This window comes from Heptranchias perlo, chromosome 22, assembly GCF_035084215.1.
Source record: "Heptranchias perlo isolate sHepPer1 chromosome 22, sHepPer1.hap1, whole genome shotgun sequence".
Classification (NCBI taxonomy): Eukaryota; Metazoa; Chordata; class Chondrichthyes; order Hexanchiformes; family Hexanchidae; genus Heptranchias; species Heptranchias perlo.
In genome coordinates this window covers 45,330,413-45,346,672 of record NC_090346.1, presented here as the reverse complement: position 1 = coordinate 45,346,672, position 16,260 = coordinate 45,330,413, and the positions used below count along the sequence as shown (strand labels likewise).

The 16,260-nt window shown below is 42.9% G+C and overlaps 1 protein-coding gene across 1 annotated transcript in view; it reads right to left on the bottom strand.

Moving 5' to 3' along the window:
• Positions 1–16,260, bottom strand: part of pkd1a (polycystic kidney disease 1a) — a 129,555-nt gene that overhangs the window by 75,380 nt on the left and 37,915 nt on the right. The window contains exons 2-7 of the mRNA XM_068003452.1: positions 10,295–10,366; positions 7,590–7,661; positions 6,779–6,850; positions 3,902–4,080; positions 973–1,617; positions 126–300 (exon numbers count right to left, since the gene is read on the bottom strand). Of these exons, the coding sequence (XP_067859553.1) occupies positions 126–300; positions 973–1,617; positions 3,902–4,080; positions 6,779–6,850; positions 7,590–7,661; positions 10,295–10,366 (1,215 nt within the window). The remainder of the gene's footprint in view (positions 1–125; positions 301–972; positions 1,618–3,901; positions 4,081–6,778; positions 6,851–7,589; positions 7,662–10,294; positions 10,367–16,260) is intronic.

Sequence of the window (16,260 nt, the reverse complement as noted above, 5' to 3'; positions counted from 1 at the left end):
ATGCAGCTGAAGGCACGGCCGTAAAGATTTACTGAGAACTATTCACTCATAGGAGAAGAATCCAAAATGTCAGAATGCATGAGAAACAATAGGCAATGACATTAAAGGATTTATATGTAGCTTACCATCCCGTAATGTTTGCTATAAAATTCTGAATTTCTGGACTCTTTATAATTGCCAGGTCACCATTGCTGTGAGATTGACAGAAGTGGCGGGCCATCTGCCACGTGGAACTATTTGTAACCAGCTTATAGCAGTGATTGCTGCTCAGATGTCCACCTAATGGACAAAATGGAGTCTCTGTGGAAAATTACAAATAAGAAAAGTAAATTAGGAACATTTCTACATTAGGACGTTGATTTGATAAGAGATGGGGATCACTGTTGAAAAAGTTGGATTCCATGCTTCCAAACAAGGGCACTTCCCACCAAGAGTTTCTTTCCGGGGTGGAGAGGGAAAACCAGACAAACTTCCTGCTGGAACACAGGAACAGGAATAGGCCATTCAGCCCCTCGAGCCTGTTCCGTCATTCAATTAGATCAAGACTGATCTGTACATCAACTCAATTTACCCGCCGTTGCTCCATATCCCTTGATGCCCAGACCGAACAGAAGTCTCAGTCTTGAAAATTTAAAGTGACCCAGGGTCCACAGCCTTTAGGGCAGGGGGGGGGGGGGGGGGGGTGGGGGGCAGAATTGTTCCAGGTTTCCACTACCCTGTGTGTGAAAAAGTGCCTCCTGATTTCACTCCTAAATGTTCTATCTCGAATTTTAAGATTATGCCCCCTTGTGCTGGGCAACTAGGGCTGGCCAATAAATGCCGGCCTTGCCAGTGACTCCCACATCCCGAGAATGAATATTAAAGAAATATAGCCTGCCGACAACCACTGTCTAGGCTCCGAACATGAAGACTAGCTACTTGGGTAAGGTAAGGACAGAAGGAATTTGTTAGTCAGTTTGCCTTTTTACTCACCTTTTATCGTGCCATCATTAGATGCTGTAACACTCCACGATGCTGTAACACTGCCGCTGTCCCAGTTATGGATCCTAATGTCAATGCTTTTATTCGTCTGTACCACAGGGGGACAAGTCAACTCCAGCCTTCCAGGGGGAATGGTGACATTTATTTCTACATGCAGTGAGGTAACCTCGATGCCCACAAAGAGTGCAACACTGACCGGGTATGTCCCTGGGAGACCATATTTGTGGAACACTTCATGGTTGGTAGTGTTGAAAAGTGGGGACAGATCTCCAAAGTCCCACTGAAAAGTGCTAACATTAACTAAAGTCTTAACAGTCAGCCGTGCGGCCTCAAAGAGGCTAAAAGTGCGCAGTTCAGTAAAATTCGCAATTGTAACTTTGAATGCCTGTTCTATAATAGTGCAGCCACAGACCTGAATAAACTCTCTGTCTATCTCCTCCTGTGCACATACGGAGACTGAATCCGGTTCAAGTTTGGAGCCACATAGGCAATGACTCTCATTGTCCAGGGCAGCATATAGTTCACCCTCATTAAAACAGAGTGCAATGCAATTTTCTCTGCTGGACTTCCACGTTGTCACCAAGGATAAGTTTACTATAGACTGTCTATCAGGTGAGCAGGCCACAAACTCAGACCCTGAAAACAAAATAACGAGAAATTGTAGTGTAAAGCCTACTTGAAATATCCCGAATATATTCAGAACATAATGTCAAAATTCAAATTACATCTAAAACGCTTAATGCATAGAATAAATTGCCAAAGATTCACCAATAGGTAGTGGCCTGCACATTCCTCACACAGCACCTACTATTTGAAAACAGTACATGACATCATGGGGACAAGAGGAAAACTCATTTTTATAAAACATGATGTGGAGATGCCGGTGATGGACTGGGGTTGACAATTGTAAACAATTTTACAACACCAAGTTATAGTCCAGCAATTTTATTTTAAATTCACAAGCTTTCGGAGGCTACCTCCTTCCTCAGGTGAACGATGTGGAAAGCTTGTGAATTTAAAATAAAATTGCTGGACTATAACTTGGTGTTGTAAAATTGTTTACAATTATAAAACATAAGGAGGTAAGCAGTTGTATGATTGTTTAATTCCAGTATTGTTAAAGTGTTGCAATGATATTAATGTAAAATGATTGGAAATCATGGACAATTTTCAGTGTACTAAAATACTCCATTCTGCCACCTCACACAGTCTGTCTATACAGATAAATCTATGCAGACCCACATCAAATATTTTATGTAATCTCTACCAGCCCATCCCAATTAATTACATCAAATTACAGAGTCTACAGCACAGAAACAGGCCATTCGGCCCAACTTTTCTATATCGGTGTTCATGCTCCACACAAGCCTCCTCCCACCTCTTCATCTAACCCCATCAGCATATCCTTCTATTCCTTTCTCCCTCATGTGCTTGTCCAGCTTATCCTTAAATGCATCTATGGTATTCACTTCAACTACTCCTTGTGGTAGCAAGTTCCACATTCTCACCACTCTTTGGGTAAAGAAGTTTCTCCTGAATTCCCAATTGGATTTATTAGTGACTATCTTATATTTATGGCCCCTAGTTTTGGTCTCCCCCGACAAGTGGAAACATCTTCTCTATGTCTACCCTATCAAACCCTCTCATAACTTTAAAGACCTCTATTAGGTCACCCCCCAGCCTTCTCTTTACTAGGGAAAAGAGCCCCAGCCTGTTCAGCTTTTCCTGATAGGTATAACAGAGTTTCTGGATTATTTACCCAGCGCTGGCATTTTCCCCTTTTGACAATGATTGACAGGACTGCAGCCAATGGAAAAAGTGATTTAGGATCATGTTTGAATCTATTGTAGACAAGTGCAACACACCAATCCCTAAGGATCCTCTTGGCCCCATCATTATCTGCCTGTGTTGCATCTCAGTTGCTCGAAAGAGGCCTTATGTGCGGCTTTCAAGGCTCCCTGGCTTTCGCCTCAGAGCTCTCCTTCCCTTTGCAGTTACCTTAATAGGATCCTGCTTAGCGGATGAGCAGCTAGCAGGCCTAGCTTCAGTTTGCTTATGACTCTGGCTCAGAGTTGCCAACCCTCCAGGATTACCCTGGAGTCTCCAGGAATTAAAGATTAGTCTCCAGGACTAATCTTTAATTAGTGCGAGCAATGCTCGGGAGTAAAATAATAAGGACATTGCACATTTTTTTTCATTTTCTTTGAACAGTTTTGTGTATTAGATTTAAAAATATTGGAGATGGGAAATCGGCTGTTTGACTGTCAGTCAAGAATCATCCAATTGGGTAATGAAGAATCTGTTCACTTTCCAATTGGCTGGGAAGACGGGGTGCTACAAGGTTGGGAGTGTTGGGCGACCAATGGCGGGAGCGTGAGAGTGGGGCAGTTGGAAGCAGGTGGTCATGTGATGAAATCTCCTGGAATACGTCCAACCAGAGTTGGCAACCCTACTCTGGCTGCAGAGACAAGACAATCATTAGCCACAGCATCTTCCTTCATCGTCGCTGGGTCAAAATCCCTTCCTAACAGCACTGTGGGAGAACCTTTACCACACGGACTGCAGCGGTTCAAGAAGGCGGCTCACCACCACCTTCTCAAGAGCAATTAGGGATGGGCAATAAATGCCGGCCTCGCCAGCGACGCCCACACCCCATGAACGAATAAAAAAAAAGTCCGCCCTATCGGCAGTCTCACAGATCCAGTCCCAAGTTTTGTGCTCGATAGTATCCTTCTTGCTGTTCTATTTCTTGTAAACAATTTTACAACACCAAGTTATAGTCCAGCAATTTTATTTTAAATTCACAAGCTTTCGGAGATTTTCTCCTTCCTCTTGACAAAGTTCAATGTTTCTCAGGCTAAACCATAAGATAATAATTGATGAACATTAGCTGCAAGTTGCTAAATCGGTTGATACTCACCGTAGAAAAGGCTTGAAAAATTAACACTTAACACAGACACGTCTTTTAGCTTTGAAGGTTTGGCACACTTTATGAATTCACTATTGACAATGATTACTCCGTTTGCTTCCTCCTCGCTCATCCAGGTCGGTAACCAGGAAAGGTTACAGTCACAAACAAACTCATTAAAGCTTAAGTTTCTGAAATATTGAATGGTTAAGAATTTGTATTATTAATTTGTTTTGTTTCATAAAAGCAAAAAGAATTGCATTCAGACCAGTAAGAGCGTTTACGAGTCCTTAAAGTTGTGGCTAGTTCACACTTTAATATCTTTGGATTTCATATACTGGAGAAAAAGGGTAGCTGTGGACTCGCATGCACTCAAGTTTGATGATAATACAAGGCAGTTGTTGTTCCTTGGAACAGCTCGTAACTATCATTGGCCGTCTTCTTTACCAGCCCCAAGACGAGATCTTAACATCAGCTTCCTGAGGCAACAGACTACAGGCCTCGTTTTCCCCTTAGTGCATTACTGCTAATGCTGTTTATCTTGGCAATGAGGCATTTTCCTCGCCGTAAATACAAATGAAGGGTTTGCTTCAACAACAGCAAAATTGCTGCAGTTATTTTCGGCTTGTGAGATGCTGATTCCTAACTCTCTTTTCATCCATCCCCTGTCTTCAGTGCAATCTATGTTTTAGATGGTGCAAAGTGATAAAGGAGGACAAAGGTAGGGAGACCCAGTCATCCTATGTTGTCTGTGTTATCCCCAGCTGTGAGGAAAATTGAACCTATTGAGGGAATCTCAGGCCCAGGGGCTTATCTGTCCTGGTGTGACCCTACTCATACTATTGGCAGGTACCTGTAGATCGGGTTCAAAAGTGCACCAATTCCCTAGGACCCTTCAGAACCAGAACACATTCCATGCCGCAGAGCTAACTTTGCGTAACATAGGATACTGCAAACAAGCTTAATAATGTTTAGACATTCAACTGGCAACACAGTCTCATCTAAAATTAGAATGACCATAAATGTATGAAAGTACTTTGGAAGGAACAACAAATCATGTTTTTTCCCACCCAGCTTCCAGATTGGATTTTTGTTTGGCAATTTGTCCCTCATATGAGTGCTATTTACCTCACATCCTGTCATTTTCTCTCTTTTTTTCTCATGGGGTGAAAAAAACGTGGTCTTGTTTACCGATGTTTGATGGGTTTCCATGGGGAGGATCAGTTAAGGTTGCTGGCTTGGACACACCAAAGGAATCGTTTCAACTATTTGAGGAAAGCACGGTCTTTTTTAGCTATTGCATCTGATCCCAGGGGCGGGTGGAGGATTCTTCCCATGAGCACTGCTGCTTAGTTGTTGCTCAGGGATCTCACAAGCCGAACATAACCGCAGGAAAATACCCCAGGTTTAGCACCGTTACTTCAAACTGAATCTGACTGCCAGTTCCCCCATAGAAACATAGAAAAATTACAGCACAGGAGGCCATTTGGCCCATCATGTCTGTGCTAGTCGAAATAGAGCTAACCAGCCTAATCCCACTTTCCAGCACTTTGTCCATAGCCTTGTAGGTTATGATACTTCAATTACATTTCCAAATACTTTTTAAATGTGCTGAGGGTTTCTGCCTCTACCACCCTTTCAGGCAGTGAGTTCCAGACCCCCACCAACCTCTGGGTGAAAAAAAAATTTCCTGAGCTCCCCTCTAATCCTTCTACCAATTACTTTAAATCTATGCCCCTGGTTATTGACCTCTCTACTAATGGAAATAGGTCCTCCCTACCCACTCTACCTAGGTCCCTCATAATTTTATACATCTCAATTAAATCATCCCTCAGCCTCCTCTGTTCCAAAGAAAACAACCACAGCCTATCCAATCTTTCCTCATAGCTAAAATTCTCCAGCCCTGGCAACATCCTCGTAAATCTCCTCTGTATCCTCTCTAGTGCAATCACATCTTTCCTGTAATGTGGTGATCAGAACTGTATGCAGTACTCAAGCTGTGGCCCAACTAGTGTTTTATACAGTTCTAGCTCTTATATTCTGCGCCTCGGCTAATAAAGGAAAGTATCCCGTATGCCTTCTTAACCACCTTCTCTACCTGTCCTGCTACCTTCAGGGATCTGTGGACATGCACTCCAAGGTCCCTCTCTTCCTCTACACCTCTCAGTATCCTCCCATTTATTGTGTACTCCCTTGCCTTGTTTGACCTCCCCAAATGCATTAACTCACACTTCTCTGCATTGAATTCCATTTGCCACTTTTCTGCCCACCTGACCAGTCCATTGATATCTTCCTGCAGTCTACAGCTTTCCTCCTCACTATCAACCACATGGCCAATTTTTGTATCACCTGCAGACTTTTTAATCATGCCCCCTACATTTAAGTCTAAATCATTAATACATATCACAAAAAGCAAGGGACCTAGTACTGAGCCCACCACTGAGGTTAGACTGACTGGCCTATCATTACAAGGTCTATCCTTTTCTCCCTTTTTAAACAACACTAGCAGTCCTCCAATCCTCCAGCGCCACGACTGTAGCTGGGAGGATTGGAAAATGGTCAGAGCCTCCGTTATTTCGTCCCTTGCTTCTTTTAATAGCCTGGGATACATATGATCTGGGCCTGGTGATGTATCTACTTTCAAAGATGCTAAACCCATTAACACTTCCTCTCTCACTATGTTTATCCCATCCAATATTTGATACAATTGATTTTTTTTTAAAACAACCAATTCAAAACAAGATTTTCCACGATTACAAAAGGCTGTTGGTTACAGCTGCTTATTCAGTTTACCCCCAGTACAAATTTATTTGTTGTACTTTTAATACATATGAATGCTGCACATTGTTTCACTGGAGATATTGCTACAGGCAATTACAGAAAACTTACATTTTACTTAAATTAAATAACTCTGCAAATATTCCATCTTCTAAAGTAGATATCTGATTGTTGCTTATGTCTCTGCAAGGAAAGATTTGTAAAGGATTAGTATTTTCATCTGAAAAGATTCCTTGTATCAAAGGGTTTCAAGCCTTTATAATCCGAGAGAAGCTTGATCTATACTGTGTACACTGCCAGCAGGAATCATTAAAGGCCATATTTGACAATATTTTAGCCTAACCTGCACTTAACACCTTTGCTTTCTGTAACAACTCGATTTTTTAATAATCTGAATCCATCTCTGTATATATCGATGTACCTGCATATGTATCTGCACACCTATGTAATTAAGAGCCGTCCTGCTTTCTGGCATCCAATTGCTTTAGGAACTCGAGGGGCTGAATAGATGGATTGTATGATGTCCCAGGTAGAGATGGATTGTATGATGCCCCAGGTAGAGATGGATTGTATGATGCCCCAGGTAGAGGTGGATTGTATGATGCCCCAGGTAGAGGTGGATTGTATGATGCCCCAGGTAGAGATGGATTGTATGATGTCCCAGGTAGAGATGGATTGTATGATGCCCCAGGTAGAGATGGATTGTATGATGCCCCAGGTAGAGATGGATTGTATGATGCCCCAGGTAGAGATGGATTGTATGATGCCCCAGGTAGAGGTGGATTGTATGATGCCCCAGGTAGAGATCGATTGTATGATGCCCCAGGTAGAGATCGATTGTATGATGCCCCAGGTCGAGATGTAATATAAAGAGTGTACAATCCTTTTCAGAGGCGAGAAAAACAAAACCCAGAAAACTTACATATCTGATAAACATCTTCTACCAGCGAAGATTTCTTTGAAAAGAATACTAATATTATTGCCCTGAAGATATCTGGGGAGCAAACAGAAAATACAATGCATTAACTTATTTCAGAGATATAATCTACTTTTGTTCAATTGGCTTGAAATTGCACTCACATTAATAACAAACGTGTTACTATGTTTGTAATGTCCTGTTCTTGAATTGCTCGAAAGGAATTTTCTTTATTATATTTCTGCAATGTTAAATGCAGCTTTTTTGACTCAACATTTAAGCCTGCAGGTGTTGAATCAGATGGGTTGCCGTAGTAATTTGGAATGTTAATTATTAAATAAAGGGGACATCATTATGCAAAACTAGGGCCAATTAGTTTAGGAGTAGCTAGCTTGAAAGTGGACTTTCACCTCGAGTGCCAATTGAGTTGTCTTTTTGTTATTTTTCATGGAATGAACAGTGTAGGAAATTGTTGGATTTCAGTGTGAAAATTATATTCTGTTCATTCATGTATTAGTCGGTATACACAGCAAGGGTTCTATGTTAAGATCCATAGGTCATACTATCATTTAACTAGATATTGGGCAGTAAAAGGATGCACTCTGGATTGTAGGGGACGCAAGGTCCTCTTACGGGAGTGACCGATAATCCTGAATCCGAGGGACTATCTAGTGCAAAGTCCCAAATTGTGACAATGTCCATGTGAAATCCCTTTCTCTGCTGTTTTGACATTGGCACAAACTCATTTATTTTTAACTAGTAAATGCATTCATTAAAATAATGGATAGAGGGATATGATACAAATATCAACCCAAACGTATCAGGGTAATTTGGAAAATAAGATATTTTTCCCCACATAAATATACTATTTGAAACAAAAGTTATCTTTAGAGATGATATCATCCATGCCTTTGTCACCTCTAGATTTGACTATTCCAATGCTCTACTGGCCGGCCTCCCATCTTCCACATTCCATGAACTTGAGCTCATCCAAAACTTTGCTGCCTGTATCCTAACTCATACCAAGTCCCTTTCACCCATCACCCCAGTGCTCGCTGACCTACATTGGCTCCCGGTCCGGGAACACCTCGATTTTGAAATTCCCATCCTTGTGTTCAAATCCCTCCATGGCCTCAGCCCTCCCTATCTCTGTCACCTCCTCCAGCCCTACAACCCTCCGAGATCTCTGCGCTCCTCCCAATTCTGGCCTCTTGCGCATCACCGATTTTAATTGTTCCACCATTGGCGGCCGTGCCTTCAGCTGTCTAGGCCCTAAGCTCTGAAATTCCCTCCCTAAACCTCTCCGCCTCTTTACCTCTCTCTCTTCCTTTTCCCTTGTGTATCATTGTGAACATTTGTCCCTTATTGTCACCACCCAACTGTTGTGCAGGTAAAGCACAGGATTATAACCATCAGTAGAAACTAAATCCGACTCCTCACCTAAGTTCTGGGGCGATAGTGCTGAGTTCTGACCAAAAATTATGATTCAATAATATTTTTTCCAAAAGTGCAATATTTTACTTATTCTTGGGACTATTTTGCCTTATTTGTAACTATATTATCTGAGTGCTTGGCCCACCCACACAGGCCAGTGATGGAATTTTGTGTCCGATATTCTGGCCAGACTTTCCTCAGGCTTCAAGGGTGGCCAGAAATTAAGATTTGAATTATGAATTTTAAACATCTTCAATAGTCTGTTTAGATCTGGTCCTGTACTATAAACAGGGAGGGTTCTGCAGCACATGGCAAACTACCACTTAAAGCAGTTTTGCAATATTAAGATGGTATGAGAGATAAAACATGACGGGGTGAATTTCCACAGAAATGGGATTTCTGCTGGAGGGGGGAAGAAGATTCCCCCAAACTTCACCCCCTCACGTTTCTGCCTCTAGCCATGGAAACACTGCAAAGAAAGAAGATGGCTATCACATAATGTAACAACATCTTGCATTTATATAGCGCCTTTAATGCAGTAAAACGTCCCAAGGCGCTTCGCAGGAGCGATTATCAAACAAAATTTGAGTCTGAGACACATAAGGAGATATTAGGACAGGTGATCAAAAGCTTGGTCAAAGAGGTAGGTTTTAAGGAGCGTCTTAAAGGAGGAGAGAGAGGTGGAGAGGCGGAGAGGTTTAGGGAGGGAATTCTACAGCTTAGGGCCTAGACAGCTGAAGGCATAGCCGCCAATGGCGGGGCGAAGGAAGTCAGGAATGCGCAAAAGGTCAGAATTGGAGGAACTTAAAAGTTCTTGGAGGGTTGTAGGGCTGAAGGAGGTTCCAGAGATAGGGAAGGGTGAGGCCATGGAGGGATTTGAACATAAGGAAGAGAATTCTAAATTTGAGGCATTGGATGACCGGGAGCCAACATAGGTCAGCATTTGTGAGCACTCTGCATTATGCCGACAGGAGCCAAAGGCACAACTGAAATAACCCTGTGAAAGGGCCCAATGCTAATCGCAGTACTACAGGTGCACTCTGACCTCTCTAATGAACCCAAGGCATTCTGGATGAATCTGCAACAGTTCCATGGATCGTGCAAAGAACTAAACTGCATCCTAGAGCAAAACCATATCCTGCACCAACCTTCACACGGTACACCAGCTTACACTAAGGATGGGGGGGGCAGGGGAGGTGCGATAACTTGAAACTCCCCACAATTTGTTTTATAGCAGACTCTCTACAATAAAATCCAGGAATAAACGGTTCACTTACAACTTCTCCAGGGAAGTCAAATTGTCCAAAAGATTATCATCTAAAGAGAAAATGCCATTGTATGAAAGATCCCTGGAAGAGAACAAATGAGATAAAATGATTCCTTATTAGAATTTACATATATTCCATGTATAGAAAGCCAAGGTGATTCTGAAACTTAAGTTTTTATGGATAAAACTTTGTTTCTGTACATTGTGTAATTGTGTAACTGTTTACCTGTTATCCTTAGAAATATTATATTGGCTCCCTGATAGCTCAGCGAGTTTATCTATTGAGAAACTGAGCCATTGACCAGGAAGATCCCAGGCAGGGTCCCCAGTCTCTGCTGAGATACCTTATTTCGAGGTGGGAGGGCACTACAATTGGCCTTGGGATACCTGATTTAGGGATGGAGGAATGCACACAGGGTTCCTGCAGCTGACGGTTATCACAAGCTCCCCCCACCCCATCAACCCTGTTGGAAATGCTAATGATTTTGAGTTTGTAAAAAGAAAGAACTTGCATTTCTATAGCGCCTTTCACGACCTCAGAGCATCCCTAAGCGCTTTACAGACAATGAAGTACTTTTGAAGTGTAGTCTCTGTTATGATGTAGGAAACGCGGCAGCCAATTTGCACACAGCGAGGTCCCACTAACAGCAACGCGATAATGACCAGATAATCCGTTTTTAAGTGATGTTGGTTGAGGGATAAATATTGGCCAGGACACCGGGGAGAAGGCCTCTGCTCTTCTTCCAAATAGAGCCGCAGGATATTTTACGTCCACCTGAGAGGGCAGACAGGCCCTCGCTTTAACGCAGATTAACCCTTTTGTGTCCTGAATGTGTTTTGGAACTTGCACGCTTGTAACCTGCCAAGAGACTCCACCGACAGTGCAGCACTCCCTCAGTACTGCACAGGGAGTGTCAGCCTAGATTTTTGTGCTCAAGTCTCTAGAGGTAGGAAAAGGTTAGATGCCGTCTGCCAAAGCAAGTTGAAAATGCTACTTTTCAAAGCAGGACTGGATCTGATTTCCTGCTTTGTGACAAATGTATTGATTCCTCTGTAGCCACAGTCTGCATGTGCATATAAGAGGCTAATGGGGTAACCCAAACTGACCAAATGGTAAGAGTGCAGCAGCATAACTCGAAGCCAAGGAACTTGGCACAAAGAGAGAAGAAATTTTACACGAGTTTGTTCATTCAGTGGATGATGAATTGGTATTTTTATGACCACGCTCCACCCAATACTCTTTCCCATGAAACAATTGCAGTGATCTCTTCGGGGGGGTTTTCTTTTCTTTTGGTCTTGCTTTCTCTGTTAAAACACACGACACAAGAAGAAAAAGAAAGCAAAGCAGGCAGATGTCAGCCAGGAAAAGAAGCACTGTTTTCAAACACAGGTCGTATCAGCTGCACTGAGCCGTGCTGTGAGTGGTTGGCATGTGGCTCAGTTGGTAGCACACTCACCTGTGACTCAGGAAGGTTGTGGGTTCGTCAGACCCACGTTGCTGGTGGGGGAGTCTAGGACTAAGGGACAATAACCTTAAAATCAGAGCCAGGCCATGCAGGAGGGAAGATAGGAAACACTTCTTCATGCCATGTCTAGACCCTTCAAAATCATGAAGGGTCTAGACAGAGAGAAACTGTACCCATTGGCGGAAGGGTCAAGAACCAGAGGGCATAGATTTAAGGTGAGTGGCAAAAGAACCAAAAGTGACATGAGGAAAAGCTTTTTTACGCAGTGAGTGGTTGGGACCTGGAATGCACTGCCTGAGGGGGTGGTGGAGGCAGATTCAATCATGGCCTTCAAAAGGGAATTGGATAAGTACTTGAAACGAAAAAATGTGCAGGGCTACGGGGATAGGGCGGGGGAGTGGGACTAGCTGGATTGCTCGTGCATAGAGCCGGCGCGGACTCGATGGGCCGAATGGCCTCCTTCCATGCTGTAACCTTTCTATGATTCTATGCAAAGGGTGATCAAAGTGTGGAACTCTCTCCCACAAAAAGCAGTAGATACTAGCTCAATTATTAATTTTACATCTGAGATCGATAGATTTTTGCCAGCCAAGGGCATTAAGGGATATGGAGCTAAGGCGGGTGGATGGAGTTAGTATACAGATCAGCCATGATCTCATTCAATGGCGGAACAGGCTCGAGGGGCTGAATGGCCTACTTCTATTCCTGTATTCCTATTTTCCAGAGACTTGAGCACATAACCTAGGCTGACGCTCCAAGTGCAGTTCTGAGGGGAGTGCTGCACCGTCAAAGGTGCCATCTTTCTAATGGGAGGTTAAACCGAGGCCCCGTCTGCCCTCTCAGGTGGACTTAAAAGATCCCACGGCACTATTCGAAGAAGAGCAGAGGAATTCTCCCCGGTGTCCTGGCCAATATTTATCCCTCAACCAACATCACCAAAAAACAGATAGCCTGGTCACTATCTGGTTGTTTGTGGGATCTTGCTGTGTGCAAATTGGCTGCTACATTTCCTACATTATAAAAGTGACTACACTTCAAAAGTATTTCATTGGTTGCAAAGCACTTTGGGGCATCCTGAGGACATGAAAGGCGCTATATAAATGCAAGTCTTTCTTTTTTTTCTTTTAATCAAGGAGCGAAGAGCAACAGCCTGTGACCGGAAATTACACCCAGTTCCCTGGTACAGTGGAAAACATTAAACAATGAAATCAGTGCAAAAACAATTTTGTACATTAAAAATGTTCTGATGGGAGGAGGAGGACAGTAAAAGTGGGTCATCTCGGTAGCTACATTGGTGGATGGACTCCCACTATGGTGACCCGGGTTTGACACTGGATCTTGGCTGCCATTCCTGATTATTATTACTCAACAAGCAAGATTCTGTGGGTTCCTGGGTCGACTATTGCTTGAGGTGCCTCTTTGTAGGGTGGATTGTTAAAAACTCAGTACAGGAGCCTATCCTATTCTATGTATGCGTGTTTCTAATGGTGATTGTTGACAGTATCCATGCTGAAGTCTTCCAGCTTGACCAGCCCACTGTCCTGGGTGAGAGAAGATGGCATTGAAGCATGAGGACAATGGAGGTGGCTACAGAAAGAAGGAATCCTGTGTTTGGTTAAAGATTAACTGATGTGGCCAGCAGCGCTACTTGCAAACTGTGGACTTGTGATTCTCAGGCACAATGGTTGACCACCTTTTTTTTCCAATGGACCGTCTCAGAAGCTTACCACATGGCACTACTGTTGTTGGGCCTCTCCATTCACATTTTTTCTGATTTTTAAAAAACGGCAACAACAAAATTCATGCTAAAGTTACAGGCTGGACACAGTCAAACATGGAAAAAGCTAAAATCCAGCCTCAGGTTGCAGGCCCTACAGTTTGCTCGATTGTCCCTTGCAGCATAAGTCACACCCAGCTTTGAAACACAGCAACCAAATCGCTGCGTATGACAGCTCTATCCTTGCAGGGTCTGAATTAACGAGTTGCCCATTTCTTTAATTAAGCAGATATTAAAAAAATGAAAATATTAAAATTGCACGCTGAGATAAATAAAGTTCAGTGCATCGCATGTTTCAATGTGCGTGTCACATTTGAACAACTTGGGAACTCAGCCAAACATAACGCACCCATAAACCCACACCTTAAACGTTTTGGCCCACTCGTTACTTAAATGCGGTATTACGCAGGGATCCTTGTCGTTATGTTTTGCTTCTCGCCTGACACCTACCATTTTGGGAAAGCTATGGGTTAAGAACTTTTACTTCATACTTCACTGATTGGTATTAAGGATGAAGGTACTTTTGACTTCTAATCAAATTCAACCAGGTCTGAAATAGGAAAATTATCCAGTTCACTGACCTGAAGACTTGGCACTGTCTTAAAACTTTACAACTTTAGGAGGCGGAAAGAGAGAGGGGAAAAACCAGGCCTGAATCGAACAAAGTCTACTCCTGGCTCAGTCTGTCTACCAATGGAGCCGATTTCACATCAGCTTTGATTCCAGGCCAGGATTTATGTCTAACCCTAGAACGGCTCAAAAAAAAGGAACAAATGCATGCTTAACTAACTTCCACTCGAGATGATTAATCTGAACTCCAGTGATAGCTCGGCCAGCTTATCCAGTCAGTAGCTGAGGAAGATCTAATGATAAACGGCATTGTAACATCTCTCTTAAACGTCTCAACATTGTATCGAATACAATTAATTACTTTATTTTAAAAGTGCAGCAACTGTTATGTAGGCAAATATGGCAGCCATTTTATGCACAGCAACATCCCACGAGCAGCGATGAGATAGATGATCAGTTTTATCACTGATTATTGATTACGGTAGGAGGAGTGTTAGCTAGGACATTAGGAGAACACTCTGCTATACCACCAGAACAGGCTGACATCTTAACCAAAGGAAGGGACTTTCAACAATGCAATCCTCCTGTGGACAATTTTGATTAAAAATGGATTTAATACATTTTAAATTTTTGGACAAAGAACTAGTATTAAAATCCTTTATGTGTTTGTTTCACTTGAATCCAGCCACAGTTTTAAAACCTTTTTATTTTTGGTTATTTGGTAACAAACGCCAGACGCTGTGACCAACACAGAGATGTGTGTTGGGTCCCTGGGTCAAACTTAGTTCAGTCCCTGGGACTCTTTGTTCTGGCAGGCTGTCGCTGTGCGCCGTTGGAATAGTGTGTTTGGGGTGGTAACGCATTTAGGCCCCACTGTTTCAGGCCCAGTACTCCTTCACTGAAACCCACTGTTGTTCTCCCTGGCATCCTGGGCCAATATTTATCATAGGAACATAGGAACAGGAGTAGGCCATTCAGCCCCTCGTGCCTGCTCCGCCATTTGATAAGATCATGGCTGATCTGTGATCTAACTCCATATACCCGCCTTTGGCCCATATCCCTTAATACCTTTGGCTGCCAAAAAGCTATCTATCTCAGATTTAAATTTAGCATTTGAGCTAGTATCAACTGCCGTTATCCCTCAACCAACATCACTAAAACAGATTATCTGATCATTTATTCCATTGATGTTTGTGGGACCTTGCTGTGCGCAAATTGGCTGCCACGTTTCCTACATTAGAACAGTGACTACACTTCAAAAGTATTTCAGTGGTTGTAAAGTGCTTTGGAACATCCTGAGGTTATGAAAGGCACTATATAAATGCAAGTCTTTTTTTTACCATCCCATGGTACACCAACATCCTACATCATCAGTTGTTTTACCAACACGTTATGTACAACAAACAGCGAAGGGCAAAATCAGGCAGCAATGTTTCATAGCCGACAAATATGGAAAGGATTTTGAATTCGTACAGGAAACACAATTGGAAATGCTCCCATTTTCAGTCATGGTCTAGTATTAGACTGTAATATGGCATTTCTGACTGCACTGAAGGGACTGCGTTAACAAGTGATGCCCCCGCTGGCTTGACTGTTGAACCTCTTCTCGGGTGAGTGTTGACAGTGAGCGTCAGCAGGCTATTCAACCATGAAGGACACCACAGCTAAATCCAATTCGGTCCAGGCAACTGCCCTTTCCAGCAGGAGTCACTGGAAGGTCAGCAGGTGTGGGAATTTTTACAATTTCCCTCACTATAGCTTTTTCCTCATTTGATACAATTTAAATTAAATCAAATTAAAACATTTCTTGTGTGGGACAATTTGAGTCACTCATTCATTATTTGTGCTATGATTAAACATCAAACGATTGTACCACACAAATGTTCTAATAAAGATAAGATTGGCTCCTCCAATTCTGGCCTCTTGCATGTCCCCAATATTCACCACTGGCGGCCGTGCCTTCAGCTGCCTAGGCCCTAAGCTCTGGAATTCCCTCCCTAAACCTCTCTGCCTCTCTCTCTCCTCCTTTAAGTCACTCCTTAAAACCTACCTTTTTGGTCACCTGTCCTAATATCTCTTTATGTGGCTCGGTGTCAAATTTTGCCTGATAATCGCTCCTTAGAAACGCCTTGGGATGTTTTCACTACATTAAAGGCGCTATAT